The following is an 18587-nucleotide window of genomic DNA, read 5'->3' as shown; positions in this document are numbered from 1 at the left end:
TGTACACTCATACACAATAGCCTGCCCATTTAAATAGAGGAGGGAAACATTTAAGCTTCTTGTGAATTCACATAGTCAGTGCAGAGCTCTGGCTATGTAAGGCAGGTGGGGTAAAAGCCAGGGCCTGAGACGATCTCAGCAGTAGTGTTAGCTTTGCCTCTGTTCCAGCATTTCTTAGTGTTTCTGGCTGCAGCAGTGCCTTCTCTCTATGCCACATCTGCCCTCCTAGTGATGGCCTGGCAAAGCCCCTTCATCTGCCTGGTGGCGAAGGCTGGTCAGGGGATAAGTTGACCTAGGGCTCTTGGTGGAATGTGAACTCCATCTCCTTGGAAGCTCCTACCACTCACCTCAAAGGACCCCACTTTTCCTTGGTAGATCCACCCTTCAAGCTATAATGTCTTCATGCAACCCAAAGGCTGAGGACTTCCATTGGAAAAGTGCACTTGAGCCTGCCTGATCAGTTTATACTGCCCTAAGCTGCCACCCAGTTCCCATGACTGACCTTCTACCATCTTAAATGTCACATGTATGCAACATCTGGTGATGGCCTTGGTTTTTGGAATTGTGGTAATTATGCCTAACATAAAATTTAACATCTTGAAACCATTTTTAGTCATACAGTTCAGTAGTATTAAGTGTATCCACATTATTGTACAACTAATTTTCATAATTTTTTCATTTTGCAAAACTCAAACTCTATACCCACTTGACAATAACTCCTCATTTCCTTCTCTACTGACAGCTGCTGGTTACTACTGTTTTAATTTCTGTCTATTAATTTGGTGATTCTAGATACCTCATGTAGGTAGAATCATATAGAATTTGTTTTTTTGCGGGTGGCTTACTTCACTTAGCATATTGTCCTCATGGTTTATCTATGTTGTAGCCTGTGTCAGCACTTCCCCCTTTTTAAGGCTTTAATGTCCTGTTGTACATATGTACTATATTTTGTATGCCCATTTATCCATCCATGGACATGAGTTGCTTCCACCTCTTGGCTATTGTAAATAATGTTCCTATGAACATGAATATACACACGTGGGGTGAAAGGCTTTTAAAGGGTGATGATGTAGCCCAGTGCTTCTCAAGCTTTCATGTGGGCACGGATCTGCCCAGAGACCTTCTTCAAATGCAGATTTTAGATCAGGATGCCTGGGTGGGGCCCAGGATGTTGGCTTTCAGACATGCTGCCCTGGATCCTGCTCCAGTAACCATCTTAGAGTTACAGGCTGTACATGCTCCACTTTGATGTCACGTCTGAATGGAAGCCCAGCTCTGACTCTCATTAGCTTTGGAAACTTTGTCAACTTTCTTCATTTCCCTGAGTCTGTTTCCTCTACATGAGAATAAATCACATCTCCTTCATCTGTTTGTTGTGAGGCTTCAATGTTCTACATGCAACCCACAGCACGGTGACTAGCACAGAGCCCAAGTGCCTATGCATTTGCAGTTATTTTTAATATTCTAGTATTAGGTTGGTGCAAAAGTCATTGCAGCTTTTGTGATTACTTTTGATACAAATAAACCCCTCTGAATATGCTTATGTGAGCAGACTTTGCTAGAGGATTCTTGCTCAGACAGTTTTCAAACACAGAAGCAAAGATGTTAAATTGGAGGTTTCAGGTCAAGAAAAAGAGGCGTGTGTGGCAGGGCTCGGGCGAGTAGGCGTAAGATTTGGGAAAGCAGGAGCCTTTGCTTACCTCCTCGTTTGCCATCCTGTTCCCTGGGAATTTTCTTCTTCATGAATAAAAAGCCACCTCTCATTCCTGACTGACTACCCACCCCCACTCCAGGCCACTCTGCCCCCACTACAATTATTTGTGAAGTCATCAGGTCCGATAGGTGGGGCACTTCCTGGAATTGGTGACCTTGTCTTTTCCGGCTGAAGCTTGGCCTTCAGGAAATTCCCTCTGGACAGCGCTGTCCACTGTGGCTCAGACAGTCCCTTGGGGACCTCTACACAGATAGAGCTGGCAGAGGGAGGTCCAGTTGGAAGATCTGTTTTCTTGTCTGAAGTAAATACACTGCCTAGCACTGGGAGCCCTGGCAAACCTATGCTCCCTTGTGAGTTCTACTCAGCACCCAAAGGGTAAGAGGAAAGGCAAGTGCTGGAGTCCCACAGTTCCCCAAACTGGGATGACATGAGGAATCAGGACGGTAAGGCTGGTCCACAATGAGCCCCAGGCCAGCAGAATACACGGCACACGCCACTACCAGAGACTGTACTGAGCATCTGATGTGCCTCAGCACTTACTATTTTTCGTAATGTAAGAAACAGAGGATTCGAGGGAGTGAATGACATCTCCTAAAATTCTGAAACTGTGGGATTCACTTCTTGGTGCGACCATTTGCTCTATTCACATCCAGGTCCCGTGACTTGGCAGCCAGATCTTTGTACCTCTTTGAATCTGGGGATGGTCAAGGGCATTTACCATCTCCACCCCACCTCCTGAGAGGCTTCATTGCCATCAGTGTGCTTTTTCCTCCATTATTTCCAATGATTGCAGGGCTTAAAATAGGAAGTAGGTTGCTCTCACTGGACCACAAAGAGGCTGCAGGTGACAGAGCTGTGGAAGCAGCACTTGCAAAGACGTGCCCTGAAAGTTCCAGATGGTCACCATAAAGATTCAGAAAATCTTCAGAAAATAGTGTTTCTAAAAGATTGCCTCATGTCAATGGATGTGCTGGTTGAAAAGGCAGTTTTCTGCACCTCACCCCCAACCTACTGAATCACACTGGGGGCAGGGGAGACCAGTGATCCTGATTCTCACAAAGAGTTGAAATATGTTGCATTAGATAATTGAAATATACCTTGATTTTAACATGTAACTGACAAGACAAAGAGGCAAGACCTCAATGCTTTAGTCCTAGTGGAAAGCAGAGAGAACGAAAACTCGACCTGGGAGAACTGCCCAAAGGTGACCACTGGTGGTCAAGTTCTCGTGTGCTGTCTGGGTCCCCTAACTGCTGCCTTGAAGTGTGGACAGAGAAAGCTCCCAGTGGCCACTCCCTCCTCCCCACCAGACCCCAGAGAGGATGGAGGCCAGAAAGCATGAAGAATCTTCCTTTTGCCTGGGCAGAAAGCCAAAGCATTCTCCAGGGGAAGCTGGGCCAGAACCAGTCCTATACATTGACTTTGCACCTTCCATTCCTGCATATTCAATTACATCTAAAATAACTGCACTGCAAATAAAGCAGCAACTGGGCTTTTGAAGTTCCAGTCATCATTCATCATTCCTCTCTTTATTTCTTCAAGAATATTTATGAACTCTCAAGTACACAGGATAGTACTTGATACTTGTTTCACGACTTCATGTACTTTCTTCCTCTTTCCATTTTTGGTTCTTTCATTGTTTCATTTCCTACTGACTTTAATACGTTCTTCAACCAGTACCTCCTAAGGGCATCAGTGAGGGGAACAGGTAAACCTCACATGGAGTGGTAAATTGCTGACATCTGGTCTTTTCCTAAAAATGTAACTTAGTAAGAGGAGGGAGACCAGCCAAGGGAAGGGTTCACTGGAAAGGAGGAGGGAATTGGAAGAGGTTATACAGACAAAGAGAAACGGCTCTGAGTGAAGAGAGACGAACTCCCTGCGACAAAGGCAGTTTCCCAGGTCTCTGCTGATAAGATGATGCAGTGCCTGTGTGGGCAAGTGCAGACTCTGGAGCCGGCTGGGTTTGAATCCTGCTCTGCCATTAAAGTCTGTATGATCCTAGGCAAGTTACTGGACCTCTCTGTGCCTGTGCTTTCTTATTAGTGAAATGTGGATAATAACAGCGTCTACCCTTGTCCTGGCACAGGGTGTTAAATACATCTTAGGAAGTATTATGTTTGTCATCGTGATGATGTGAGATAACTAGAAAACAGTGGTAGACAACCTCCATGGCAGAATGAGCTCTGCCCCAGGTGGCGGTCATGGATGCATGCAGGTCAGGGTAAAGCACAGATCTCTGTGGGCGGGGTTATCTGGGAGGCTTCGGAGAGGTGGGGCTTTTCTATTGAGTGTGAAGGGAGTTTGGGGTGGAAAACACATCACAGGAAAACCTACAGGCAGGCAGGGACCAGCTAGGAAATCCGTGTCAGGTCAAGGTACGAGGTAGGCTCTGTTACCAGCTGCGGAACTGGTGAAGAGCCCATGAGTGAAACTGATCAATGCCTATTCTTTAACAAAAAAGCTACACGATGAAGGAGATGAACTTCACAGAAGTGCACCAGGTGGCAGATGGCAGTTGCAGCATGATGCCCCCAGAACATCTTAGTGCCCCCTCCCTGAATAATATTTACCGTGTAACCAAAACTACTTTCAGTGCCTTACACTTACTAATCATTTGATCCTTGTAACAACATTCTGAGATAAGCTATATTCATCTCCATTCTATAGGTAAGGACAGAGGCACAGAAAGGTTAAATGACTTGCCCAAGGTCATACATTCATTTAATGATGGAGCTAGGATTTGAACTCCATGTCTTCAGAGTCCTTACTTTTAATCACCACCCAGGATAATAATAGGTAAAATGTATTAAGAACTTACTACATGCCATACTGTAGTTTGCTTAGTTTTCATAACAATTCTATGAAGTTGATACTGTTATTATTCCCATTGTACAGGAAAAAAACCCTAAAGCTCAGCAAGGATAAGTAACTTCCCCAAGGTCACAAAGCCACAAAGTGAGTGGCACAGTCTTGTACCCAGGCAGTCTGACTCTAGAGCAGACTCTCTTAGTTCCTACTACAGCAACCAGCAATGGAACCATCCAGGAGAAAAAGGATCAGACTCAGGAAAAATAATTTCTAAGCATGCACAGTGCTTAAAGAGCCCTAATACAGCAGGAAGACTGGGGTTGGGGCAGGCTGAGTGTTGAGAAGGAGGTCGTGAGACTTGTCTCGAAGGTCGCTGGGATGACTCAGTTCAAGTCAGGCAGAGAGTACAAGTTTAGAACATGATAATAATTTATATTTCTTGACAGGATTCAAACTGCAGGAACTCTGAGAAAGTCAGATATGGTGATTTCTTCTGTTCCTGGTCTAGAGACTGGTCAAAAAAAGTGAATTCTTAGGTCACACTGCAGTAACAACTCCACTTCATTTTCCAAACCATTTCATTGCTGTGTGCCCAGTATCCATTAAGGCTGTGGCCTTAAGCTCAGCTCCAACATTTAGGGGTATCTAAGTGGGGAGCCACAGTGAAAAGACTTCTCTAACCTTAATTGACAACTTTCTCAAATGTTCTTTTCAGAGTCTTCATGAATATGAACCAGCTGGTGAAGAGGCACTGAGGCAAAAACGAGCCGGTATGTAAACTCTTGCTTGGCAATCTCTTTTGTAAGTCTACTCAAACGATATGTGTTGCAACTTTTTAAAACACTGTAGTCCACATAATTCAGTCTCCAATCACATCAGGGTCATATAGTGCAGTGTGATTTCCAAAAGTAATTACTAGGAAACTCCATTCTCTACCAAATGACGGTAACTGGATCATAACAACACGTAAGAACCTGCCTTCCCTCCCCAATGCCATCACTGCTCCTCACATTCCTAGGATTTTTCTGTGGCTCTCTCCTCAGCTGCCCTCCCACACCACCAAATGGCCTACTTCTCTGCCCACCATCCAGAAACCTTTCTTTTTGCCTTAAAAAAAAAAAAAAAAAAAAAGAAGAAGAAGAAGAAAAAAGAAGAACATCTTTCACTCTGGACTTTATCTTGTGAAGCAATCTGACCAAGAGGCTCAAGTCCTCCTCTTGTGTTTCTCACTCCAGTTTTCCCACTCACCTCTAAAGCAGTGATCTGAAAAATACAAGACTCAGCCCTTTGGAGGGTTAGGGGTGGGTAAAGAGTTGCAAATTCTGACGTACCGACCCTCAAATCCCATCCTGAGTGGACCCTGCGCAGGTGTCAGGGCAGGGCCGCAGGCTGGGTGTTCCCAGGACCTGGTGCTCCCACTGCCAGCATAGCAGCCCTTCAAAAGCACAAATTGGATCTTGTCATTTCCCTCCATAGAACTCTTCATGGGCTCCCTTGGCCTTGGAACTAAAAGCCAATCCTCTGCTCGTGACTCATCAGGCCTTCCGTGCCTTTCCCACCTGATCTCCTTCTGTTCCCTTTCACGTCATCAACGCCCTGCCCGTCATCCCCCTTTGTTTATCTGGGAGACTCCCACTGAAGTCTCAAGTCCTATGAACTCCTGCCCTGCTAGGCCTTCCATCCATTTCCCAGAGCATCAGGGACTGCTTTTCCTGCGTTCCTGTTCCCCTTGATACATTTTCATTCACAACATTTGTCCCAAAGCACTGTGATTATTTTACCTCCTGTTTGCCACCCCCAGTAGAGGAGAGCTCTCGTGAGTTCTCCTCATCTCTAACCTGGCATCAGGCCCCGTTTCTTTCTCAACCAGTGAGCAAACAGATGAAGCACTTGCATGTTCACATTACGGTGCCTTTCTGAATTCCTATCAGGACGGGTCTGCTGGCTGAGTGGCTGTACCAAATATCTAGAAGGAAAAAGTTTTCACCCTATCACATTATGATGGAATCATTTTTTCAGGCATGTGCGACTTCATCTAATGATTCTAAAAGAGACAGTAGGCTGCCAAAGAGGGCAGGCTTACCCTAAGGTCAGAGTGGTGGCATCTATTCGAGCCTTTCACGGTGCAGTGGCCAGACTCAACTGTTGTCCAGCGCTTGAAATGAGAATCTGACCACATTTTATTAAGCTCTTAAAATCCTGATTAGAAGATCATACCACTGTTGGTTTTCCCTCTCTTCTTTTCTCTTCCCTTTCTTTTCTTTTCTGTTTCAGCCTTCGTTTTCTTAGCCCTGTGGGATCCCACTCTCCCTTTCTCCCTCCTTCCCCAAAGTGGCCTATAGCACAGTCTGTACGTTCTGTGCTCTAAAATGGGTATCATTACCTCCACCCATCCCAACAACCCTTTAAACTTTTCTGCACCCTATGACAGGAGCAGAGCCAGAGATGTGCTCATCTGGGATTTTGAAAGACTGGCTTTTTAAATTCAAACGATGAATCAGTGAGTTCCAGCTCCAGGCTTCTGTCAAGTTCTTGTAGGGCTCAGGCTGCTGGCTTCCTCCGGAGCCGTGGGTGATTACAGCTGTAAAAGGAATGTCTTCCTGCACTTCTGAGCCAGGCTGTTTATGACCCGTGGTGACAGTTTGAAGGGATAGCCCCTGGGGAGGAAACCGTTTCTATAACTAAGGATTTGACATGCCAAAATTTTTCCAGGTGTGCCTTCATTAAAAACAACCATGACAATGTTAAATCACCATGAAAAGATGTTTTCCATTTATTATACATGGTCCTCTGTGTTCTTGGGCTTCTAGAGTCATTTGGGAAGTGTTAATGAATCAACCTATCGTCTGCAGAAGACGGATTGACCTTGGTACTTTTACAAAATCGCTGAAGTAAGAAATGGCCATAGAAAAACCTAGGCACTAGACCCCAGATATCCAGAATGTAAGTTGCAATTAAGAATATGACTCAGCGTGGTGGCTCACACCTGTAATCCCAACACTTTGGGAGGCCGAGGTGGGCAGATCACGAGGTCAGGAGTTTGAGACCAGTCTGACCAGCATGGTGAAAACCTGTTTCTACTAAAACTACAAAAATTAGCTGGGCGTGGTGGTGGGCGCCTGTAGTCCCAGCTACTTAGGAGGCTGAGGCAGGAGGATTGCTCGAACCTGGGAGGCAGAACTTGCAGTGAGCTGAGATCGCACCACTGCACTCTAGCCTGGGTGACACAGCAAGACTCCATCTCAAAAAAAAAAAAAAAAAAAAAAAGAGAAAAGAACACAACTGTCCGGAAAATGATGAAAGGAAGCCACAGAAAATGTTACCTTCAGCAGGATGCCACCTGGAGGTGTCTGTGCTCTGCTTGGTGGGTGTGTTAGTTAAGTGAGGTGTTAGAACTGGGCTCGGATTTTCAGAGTGCTATTCCCTTTCACATACACATACTTCTCCCTTTCGGAAGCCTGGTTGCCACAGGGAGACAAAGGTTCTAAGAGAAAGACAATTAGGTCAGGAATTTTCTTTTTTGAGTCATTGGGCAAAATCTTTAGCATTTGGAATAGAATCATCTTTAAAGATAGGATCAATACTTACATTTATTCTCGGCACACCATGAATTTCTACCCAAGTAACTGGTCAGTTATATAACCTAACTGGCCCCTTGAATTTGTATGTGTATGTCTGGGTGTGTATATATATATATATACATACATATGTGTGTATATGTGTATACGTGTGTGTGTGTGTGTATACTGTTGTCCTTCCCTTAGTATCCATGGGGGATTCGTTCCAGGAACCCCTCAGATACCAAAATGTGTATATGCTGAAGTCCCTGATATTAAATTGTATAAATTTGCATATCACCTATGTACATCCTTGCATATATTTTAAATTATCTCTAGATTATTTATAATACCTAGTACAATGTAAATGCTATATGAATAATTGTTGTACTGTACTTTTTAAGTCATAGTGACAAGAAAGAAAGGCTGTACATGTTCAGTATAGACACAATTTTTAAAAAATATTTTCCCTCTGAGATTGGTTGAATCCATGGATGCAGAACCACAGATACAGAGGGCTGACTGTATTATAGTACATATATATATGTATTACATTTGTATGTATCACATATGTATGTCACATTTACACACACACACACATATATCTCAGAGTTAGTACCTTATAGGGTTGTTAGAAAGATTAAATAATGTTATGTTAATATTACTTTTAAAATGTTAATTGAATTATCTGGTGTTTATTTTTTCTTTTAATAGTTTTTTAAAGAAATTTAAAACAAAGAAAATCGATTTATTGATAAAATAGTGTTGCATTTGAAAGGACCTGATCTACCTCCGGTCCAGAGAAGGTATTCTGTACCACTTGAAGGCAGGGGCACAGAGGCTGTGACACAGGAGTTAGCATTTTAGGAAAACTCTTTCAAAATTCTCTCAGGAAAAAGAAGCCTGCATGAAACCTAGAGGTAAGAAAAAGCATGGATCTGTCTGTTAGGACAATGAGTGGCTATAAGGGAGCAGAGAGAAGTAAGAATGGGGGAAAGATCCCGAGTCATGTCACAATTCCATCAGGAAGTGGATTCTGGATCAGCTGAGTGGCTGGCACAGAGAGGTGACTGGTTAATGCACTTAAATGAAAAGTATCCCGATGGTTATGGCTAAATAAATTACATGAAGAAATTAGTGCCTGGGAGACCGGCCAGGAGGCTCGGCAGTCTAGACATGCAACCCTGCCATGGAGTAAGATCGGAAAGAAGCAGAGGAAATGCTCGCCAAAGACATTTTGAAAACCACAGCAAAAGGTCTTGGACAGATGTGACTTGGGGATGAAGGGCAGCAATAATCCCTGTGACTCTGCAGGAGTGTACAAACCTGGGAGATGGTGCTTTGGGGAGGTCACAGGTAGAGACCAGAGTTGGAAGGAAAAGCTTGTTCTGGAGGTTTGCAGCTAAGCTCCAAATTTAGTCTTACGGGGACTCTTCATGGGGGAGTGAAAGTGGATGTTACTTACTGGTTGGCAGTAATACAAATATCAACTGGCCAAGTTCTCCATTCCAGGTTTCTGACAGTAATTGGGAAGGGGGTATGTCTTGGAGCCTGGTGCTGAAGAGCCCCAATGATTATTCTTTGGCTTTAAAGGAATAACCGATGAGAGGCAAAACAGTGAGAGAGGGGGATTCAGGATGTCCAAGCCCTGCCCTGGATGCGTTCACATTTTCACATCTATTTAGTCAGAGTAAGGTTCCTCCCAGACTGGGTCTCTGGCTGCTAGCACGGAAATCCTGCCCTTTCTGCAGGCCTAGCAACCTGGGTGTGCTGGCCCTTTTAGATCTGGGTTCGGGAAATGCCGGAAACTCCCCAGGTTGAGGAACAGACTTTTGGGTTGTCATGGTTGTAGCCTTTCTGGTGATGACATGCGGCCCTGAGTGCTCTGAGCCGCAGTGGTGGTGGTAGAGTGAGATAAAAGACCTGGCGCTCTCCGGCTGGTGTGTGGGGTTGGTTTTAAGCTTGACATTTAATATTGGGAGTGTTTTGCTTTTTTAACATTTTTCTGGTTATTGTTTTTCTTTTTTGTTTGTTTGTTTAACTATCCCAAAGGTGAAGCCTGATAGGAATAATGTTAGCATTTCTTTTTCTTTTTCTTTTTTTTTTTTTTTTGAGATGGAGTCTCACTCTGTTGCCCAGGCTGGAGTGTAGTGGTACGATCTCGGCTCACTGCAACCTCCACCTCCCAGGTTCAAGCGATTCTCCTGCCTCAGCCTCCCAGGTAGCTGGGACTACAGGCGCCCGCCACCCTGCCCAGCTAATTTTTCGTAGTTTTAGTAGAGACAGGGTTTCACTGTGTTAGCCAGGATGGTCTTGATCTCCTGATCTCGTGATCCACCCACGTTGGCCTCCCAAAGTGCTGGGATTCCAGGCGTGAGCCACCACGCCGCGCCCTTAATGTTAGCATGTCTTGACCTATCAGCACACATCTGCGTAGAATATAATCATTATATTTATGATAATCAGAATTACTATTTTACTGGCAACTATATGCCAGACACTTTGTTAGGGGCACAGTCTGGTGTTTGATGACACAGTGCTGCCCACTTTCTCCTCCATCTACACCTGCCGGGTAGCCCACAGCCTTGGATTCTGATGATTTTCTTTTGTAAACAACTCTTTCTGAAACCTGAAGAGAGAATAAGATCCCTTCACCACATCTGCAGAGCAATCACACAGTAGCATACAGACAATGCTGCCAAATTGCCACCTTCTAGAATATGTCAAGAAACAAGCAAAATAGTAGGTATCTTTTGATATTTACTTACTAAGACCAACAGGGAGAAGCAGGAGAGCCAGACCATCAATGGTAAAATTGTATTGGTCTGTTTAGTCAAGAGGAAGCCACACCAACCAATCTCTTTTTTCCTGGGTGAAGTTATCAGGCAAGAGGTTAATTTATGCATCTACTTAAGCTCTGACTCTGACAAACCATAGTTCCCATTAGTGTTTCCAGGCAAAAGTAGAATTGTTTGCTTAAACAGCTGTGATTAAGACCCAAATATCTTGGTTGCAGTTTGTGGCCAACTTTCCAGAAATGTCCCTGTAAGATAAGTGCTGTGTGGCTGGCAGTGATTTATGGGAAAGGAGAGGGGAAATCCTGGTTGTCTTGTGCCTCCTGGGCCTGCTGATAGGCCTCTGTCTGTGACACTGATGACACCTGGAATTGGCTACCTTCCACACAAGGCATCAGCGAGCCAGAAAAATCCAGACAAACAATGCCAGGGGCAAAGAAAACACATTAAACTCCCAGGAGTCAGACATCCTGAGGAGCAGAGGAGGACGGGAGTGCATCCAAAACACACACACAGAAGTTGATGAACTGTCCTCATTCCTCCTGGTCCCTGGTAGTCTGGGGAAGGACAAGAAATGTCACTTCCCAGGCTCTGAAGTCCTCAGCTTGAGCGGGACAAGTGGGTTTGGCATTTCTAACCCTAAACTGGGCCTTCTGAGGGAGTGAGGTGAGTGAGCCTCTGACCCCACTGCTATGTGGGTCATGCTGATCCCTGAGCATCTAAGCTGCTCCTCAGGTGCTTATCCTGTTGCCCCGGGACATTACAGGGGAAGAAAGTTCACCCACAGCCTCTATGTTCTGTTTGCCTAGAGGAGCATGATACTGTTCTAGGCTTCAGATGAGAAGAAATGACCCAATTTCAAGTGCGTACTGGGGGATTGAGGGCGTCTTCTTGCTATTCCTAAACCAAGCCAAGAGCGTTGCTATCTACGGCTTTCACACCTGTTTACTCTTCCTAGAGTGACATTTTCCAGATAGCTTCCTTGTTCGCCCCTTACTTCATTTGAGTCTCTGCTCAAAGTTCACTGCTTGAGAAAGGTCTTTTGTAACCATTCTATCTATCTAAATAAATAAATAAATAAATAAATAAATAAATAAATAAATAAAAAATAAAAAAATAAAAGCAAACAAAAAGCCATCCCTGTTGTCCCAATCACTCTGTTTCCTTGCCTTCCTTTATTAAATTAAAATGTAAACTTATCTTTTGCCTCCAGTATAAGGATGAAAGATCCTCAAAGACAGGGCTTTGCTCCTTTTATTCACCCTGTGTCTCCAGCTCCTAGTGCAGTGCCTCGAAAACAGGCATTCAATAAATAGTAAAATTCCAGGTAAATCATTAAATCAAGGAACTAACAAATGAGCAGAGCAAAGCTTAATATCAAAATACATGAGTATCAATGACAATGGATCACAATGCATTTTTCCTGAATGTGAACTTTTTTTTTTTTTTTTTTTTTTTTTTTCCCGTGAGACTGAGTCTAGCTCTGTCTCTCAGGCTGGAGTGCAGTGGCGTGATCTCGGTTCACTGCAACCTCCACCTCCCGGGTTCATGTGATTCTCTTGCCTCAGCCTCCCAAGTAGCTGGGATTACAGATGCCTGCCACCACACCCAGCTAATTTTTGTATTTGTAGTAGAGATGGGGTTTCACTGTGTTGGCCAGGCAGGTCTCGAACTCCTGACTTTGTGATCCATCCAACTCTTCCTCCCAAAGTGCTGGAATTACAAGCATGAGCCACCGTGCCTGGCCCTGAATGTAAATTTTTAAGACATTTATTATGCTGAATAGAATTAAACAATGGTTTACATAATTCTTTGATTCATTATTAATCATTTTGCCTTTGAACTTGATTTCTATTTTAGAATTTACTTTAGGAATTGTACATCAAGCTCTAAAGACACATTTAACAATAATAACTCATATTTTTAATAGTACTTTAAAGTTTACAAAGTGGTCCCATTTGGCAATGATAGACTGGATAAAGAAAATGTGGCACATATACACCGTGGAATACTATGCAGTCATAAAAAAGAATGAGTTCATGTACTTTGCAGGGACGTGGATGAAGCTGGAAACCATCATTCTCAGCAAACTAACACAGAAACAGAAAACCAAACACCACATGTTCTCACTTATAAGTGGGAGTTGAACAATGAGAACACATAGACACAGGGAGGGGAACATCACCCACTGGGGCCTGTCAGGGGGTCGGGGCTAGGGGAGGGTTAGCATTAGGAGAAATACCTAATGTAGATGACAGGCTGAGGGGGGCAGCAAACCACCATGGCACGTGTTTACCTATGTAACAAACCTGCATGTTCTGCACTTGTATCCCAGAACTTAAATTATTAAAAAAAAAAAAAAAGTGGTCTCATTCATTATCTCCTTCCATCTGAGGTGTGGCAGGGCATGATGAAAAGAAAACGGTCTTTGGCGTAAAATCTGAACAGAACTGCCTCGGTTTCAATGGGGAGTGATGATGTCCATGAATCACCATGTGCTTTCTATGCACACACTTGTTCTTCAGTTGTGACTGAAAAGAGCACAGGGAGTAGGCTCAGGGCCAGACATGACCCTCAGGCAGGCATTGATATTTTGCGAGATCAGATCCTGGGATGCAACAAAGCCAGTAATGAAGTGGATATGATATGAATTTGTTACTGACCTCACCCATCCAAAAGGCAGCTACCATCCAGGAAATCCTGTTTTTATTTCTGGGAGGAGAGTAGACTGGCATGGCAAAGAGGATCCTGGAGGTAGTGAACCCTCTGGAGGATATAAACATTGCTGCATTGCTTTTCAGGAAAAAGAATGTGCACTAAGGCAGAACTTGTAAATATCATGCAGCCTTTCTCCTCGTAAATATTCCCAGTGGACAGCATAGTGTGTCCATAGTTAGAATTACATCAAATAAGATTCACCATTCTTCCAGGAAGCTTGTTTTCATCACAGAACCATTTGAGAATCAAAAGTCAATAGGAAATTTTAGGCAATGCCATACTATCGTGACAGGCTGAGTTTCTGCATTCTTATAAAAGTCACTTTATTGTATTTGTTAAGTAGATTTTTATAAATAAGAAATATACCTTAATATCCATTCTTAATTTTAGGAAAATCTGCACAGACCTTTTTTATAGGCTGAGTTAATTGCAGAAGCTGAATGATGCCAGGATGAAATTCTTCTCAATAAGGTTGATGGGTAAAACCAAAGACCTAAGACAAACAGTTTACCAAGCTCAATGGACAAATGTTACAGCTTTCTGAAATAAACATTCAACAGTTAGAGTTTCCCAGCATAAACTTACTCTACTTTAGTATTTCACACCAAGAGTCCTTGGAATATTTAGATCTTACAATATTATGGGGAAATTTTTTGCCCTTTTAACATAGAATGTTAACTTTATGGTATAATAAACTTCATCTTCTCAGATACAAGGTAAATTTTAAAGTAATAATTTTATAAGTATTCACTAATTTTTTCCTTATTTGACTGACAAGATAAAATATTTTCAATGGCTGGGCACAGCAGCTCATGACTGTAATCTCAGCACTTTGGGAGGCCGAGGCAGGCAGATCGCTTGAGCCTAGGAGTTCAAAACAAGCCTGGGCAACATGGCGAAATCCCATCTGTACAAAAAGCACAGAAATTAGCTGGGCATGATGGTATGAGCTTGTGGTCCCAGCTACTCAGGAGGCTGAAGCCAGAGGATCACTTGGTCCCAGGAAGTGGAGGTCACAGTGAGCCAAGATCATGCCACTACACTCCAGCCTGGGCGACAGAGAGACACCCTGTCCCAAGAAAAAGAAAAATATTCTCAATCTATCTGTGTAAAACCTTCTTATTCCTTGAAGGTTCTTTATTAAGTATTAACTGTGCCCATGGCTTCGGTTATATATTCTAGCCAAGATTAGGCCAAAGGTTCTGTCAGTGACAGAGAGGTGAATTTGTGACTTGACTCGGAGAGTTTCAGGTTTAACAAGAATTGATTGGTCACATATTTATAATATGGTAAGCTCTTTGCCAGATGGAGTAAGTAAGGCTACGAGAAGTGAAAGAAGCATAAAAGAAACAGTTCCTGATCTTGGGAAGCTTAAAATTAGTGGCCCAGACACAGTGTGTTATAGAAAACTATGAAAGAACAATTCCCAGAATGTGTGTGTGTGTGTGTGTGTGTGTGTGTATATAGTCTCTCTCTATATATAGTAGTCAATATAGACTACTATAGTCAAGATGGATCTGTTCCTCAACACACACCTACATCAGGCAGGCTAGACTTTATCTATCTATCTATCTATATATAGTCTCCATGTAAACATAGAGTAGACTATATAGTCTATATATAAACATAGATTAGACTATATATAGCATACTATATATAGACTATATATAGGATATATACTATGCTAGATATACTATATAGACTATATAGACTACTATATACAGTACTGTATATAGACTATACACAAACTACTCTATATAGACTATATACAGAGACTATATAGTCTCTATATATAGACTGTATATAGACTACTCTACATAGACTACTGTATATAGACTATATGTGCTATATATACTGTATATAGCATATATAGTAGTCTATATATAGTTCTATATATAGACTGTATATACTATATATGTACTCTATATATTATATATATACACATACACACACACATATACATATATATTAGCCTGCCTGATGTAGCTGTGTGTTGGGGAACAGATCCATCTTGAATGCCAGCCAGTTAACCACCTGGAGACAATTTGGAAAAACAATGAAGAGCTGAAAATCTATTTTATTTTACTTTCCAATTTGCCAAATTTTGTTGAGCACCTGTCATGTTCTGAACACTGGAAATTCAGAGGAAGAGCAAAGAATATATGCTCTTTCCATAGGCTAAGGGCAAAGGGAATTAACTGGGTGAACTTTCCCGGATGTCTTCAAGCCATGCTTGGTTCAGCCTTTAGAGTATGCATCTATTGACTGATGCATACTGCAGATGAAACACTGACTCACTCCTTTGAGTGCTGACTGTGACATATTTTGCCCGAATGGTTTCCAGACCCTCCCTGCTATTCTCTCTGCTTCCACTCTTGCCTCATTACAGTCCATACTTCACACAGCAGTGCTTGGCCTTGGACACCAAGGTGGTGAGTAGATAAACTCTTCTTTTTCTCTGAAAGGTTTCACTAGAAATTCCCAAGGGTTGATAGACCAACCATTCACATGTACCTGTCATTACCTTTAACTGCTGAAAAATCCATCATGATCTTGCTCCATCTCCCATGGTAAGTTTTCTCAGCCTTCATGTGCTTTCATTGCAGTTGCCACGAAAAGGCCTACAGCTGAAGAATACACTGTTAATATTGAGATCAGTTTTGAAAATGCATCCTTCCTGGATCCTATCAAAGCCTACTTGAACAGCCTCAGTTTTCCAATTCATGGGAATAACACTGACCAAATTTTGAGCATAAATGTGACAACAGGTGAGTAAGAGACCCATTGCTTCAGAATAAATGATCGGATGTCTTGAGAAAGACTGTCTGAGCTCCTGACTATCAGAGCAATCTTTTACTTAGTAGGCAAGTGAAATGACTCACCGAGACTGATGTGTGATTCTATGACTTCATAGCCTTCCTGAATGAAGCCTTTATCAGTAAACTCTACAGCCAGAGGTTTCTTATTTTAGATGGTGACCAGAGGTTTGCTTGGTGGTTTACGTGATGCTTATCATAAAGTGGTCCCAAGATATGGCCGGGTCCTTCATGATAAACTACTGGGTCCTCTTCCCTTGGGCAGATAAACTACTGGATCCTCTTCCCTGTGTCCTCTTCCCTTGGTATATCAATGAACATAGAAAGGACTGGTTCAAGATATTAGTAAGTACCAGATACCCTTCTCTTTGGCATTATAGGTCAGGAAACGGGAATGAGGTACATGCCTGCATCAGAAGCAAGGCATTAAGTAGAACCTTTCAGGCCATAGATTGGACTTCCTGGTTGCAAACTCTTTTTCAATGTCATGCTAGCTTCCCTATGTCTCCAGAGACCATCACCCAAGAGCTGGTATACAGTAGAAGTTGTGAGATAAGGCTCCCAGTTATCTGATAAAAGGGAATTGCTTTTTAAACTGGAAAGCACTAATAGATGTTGGGTTTTATTATTCTAAAATGAGAGCAAGAAAAAATTCTTGTTTTTGAAATTCTTTTTGAATTCTCATATTTCAAATAGTCCATCCTGATGTCGGTACATGCATTTTAATTTTTGATTCTTAATATATGCTACTCGAAGTCATAGCTCCCTTACCACTCCTTTTGGATGCCATTTCCCACTGATTCCTACCATTAGTACTAATTTTCTTGAGTTAGTGATTTTCCAGTTGGATGCCAATGTGCATTATAAGTCCTTCAGGAGCAGTGAGCTTCTGCTGTGTTTCCCACTCTTTATCCATAGAACATCTCACCAAACTAGGGTACTTTGGAAAATACATAGGAAATACCCTTCTATGTTCCCACCCAGCACAGATCTTTTGCCTTTAGAATAAATTATTGCATAGATTTTAGTCAATTTTTCTTCCCAAATTTTTTAACAGAAACCTTTTGGTGTCTTTGTAGGTGCTAGTAAATGAATCCAGTAAACAAAACTGACCAAGTATCAAAAATAGTTTTTTGTTGAACAACTAATGATTATAGACACTTGAACTTTAGTTGTGAGTTTACCTTCCATATGTTGAATATAAACATACTCTCTCTAATTTTTTCTACTAGAGATGGGATGACTTCAAGAGGCTTCACCATCTTAAAAACTTGGGTTAACAAGCTTCTCAATTAAATGCAATTGACCTTGGAAAGTTTAATTTATCCTTCCAGAAAGACTGGTCATTCACACATAGAGGGGGTGAATCTTTTCTGCTAGTGAACTATGAAACAGGTTTGACAAAAGTGAATATTTCAGTGTGGCAGAGAAAGCCTGAGGCTCATGGACCTCAGGACCAGCAGGGAAGAGCTAAGAGGAGTTGGCCTAAAAGAGGAAGTGAATGGGGTGGGTGACCCTCAAAAACTGAGTCTATCTTCTAATTAGAGAACTAAACTTTTTTTTTCCATTACCATAAAAACCCAAAGGACACAGAGACAAAAAGAAAAAAGTGTCCTTTCACACCACTCTCGTGGAGAAAAAGAAGAGGCCTTGTCTTGATGGAAACCCCAGTGAGGAAGAATAAGCATTCTCAAATTTCAGTGAGAGCCTCTGACCTGGGGCTGGTTCGTCTCTGGGCCTATGTACCACATAAAAAGAAGGGTCAACCTTGGCATGGCAGTGAGTGACTTTCATGGCTTTAGTGCATTTTCATCTCGCAGAGTGAGCAAACAGGACCAATGCTTCCTTTCTATGTTAAATGCAGCAGGATGTATGTTCTATGTTAAATGCAGCAGGGCAATGAAGGTTAGGCCTACTGACCATGGCACTAATGACTAAGCATCCAAACTTTCACCATCTTCCTTTTTCCATCCTTCCCTCACCTCATTTTTCCAGCAGTCTGCCTTATGATCCCTTTTTAGTAATGGCAAATGAAACTGAGGATATTTAAAACCGGACAATGTGCATAAAGCACCGGACAATACCTGGGATATGGCAGGTGGTCTGGAGGTGGTAACTTTTTCCATTCTCCTAAGGCATGTTTGTATTTATGTGGGACTCAAAAGTTCTTCAACCA

General features: G+C 42.5%; 1 protein-coding gene across 6 annotated transcripts in view; it reads left to right on the top strand.

Annotated features, from left to right (window-relative positions):
* Positions 1–18587, top strand: part of ADGRF5 (adhesion G protein-coupled receptor F5) — a 102306-nt gene that overhangs the window by 49614 nt on the left and 34105 nt on the right. For all 6 annotated transcript variants that reach the window (XM_050787472.1, XM_050787477.1, XM_050787475.1 and 3 more), the window contains exons 3-4: positions 5241–5295; positions 16202–16363. In XM_050787472.1, coding sequence (XP_050643429.1) covers positions 5241–5295; positions 16202–16363 — 217 coding nt within the window. The remainder of the gene's footprint in view (positions 1–5240; positions 5296–16201; positions 16364–18587) is intronic.

Source organism: Macaca thibetana, chromosome 4, assembly GCF_024542745.1.
Source record: "Macaca thibetana thibetana isolate TM-01 chromosome 4, ASM2454274v1, whole genome shotgun sequence".
Lineage (NCBI taxonomy): Eukaryota > Metazoa > Chordata > Mammalia > Primates > Cercopithecidae > Macaca > Macaca thibetana.
This window is presented reverse-complemented; position numbering and strand designations above follow the sequence as displayed.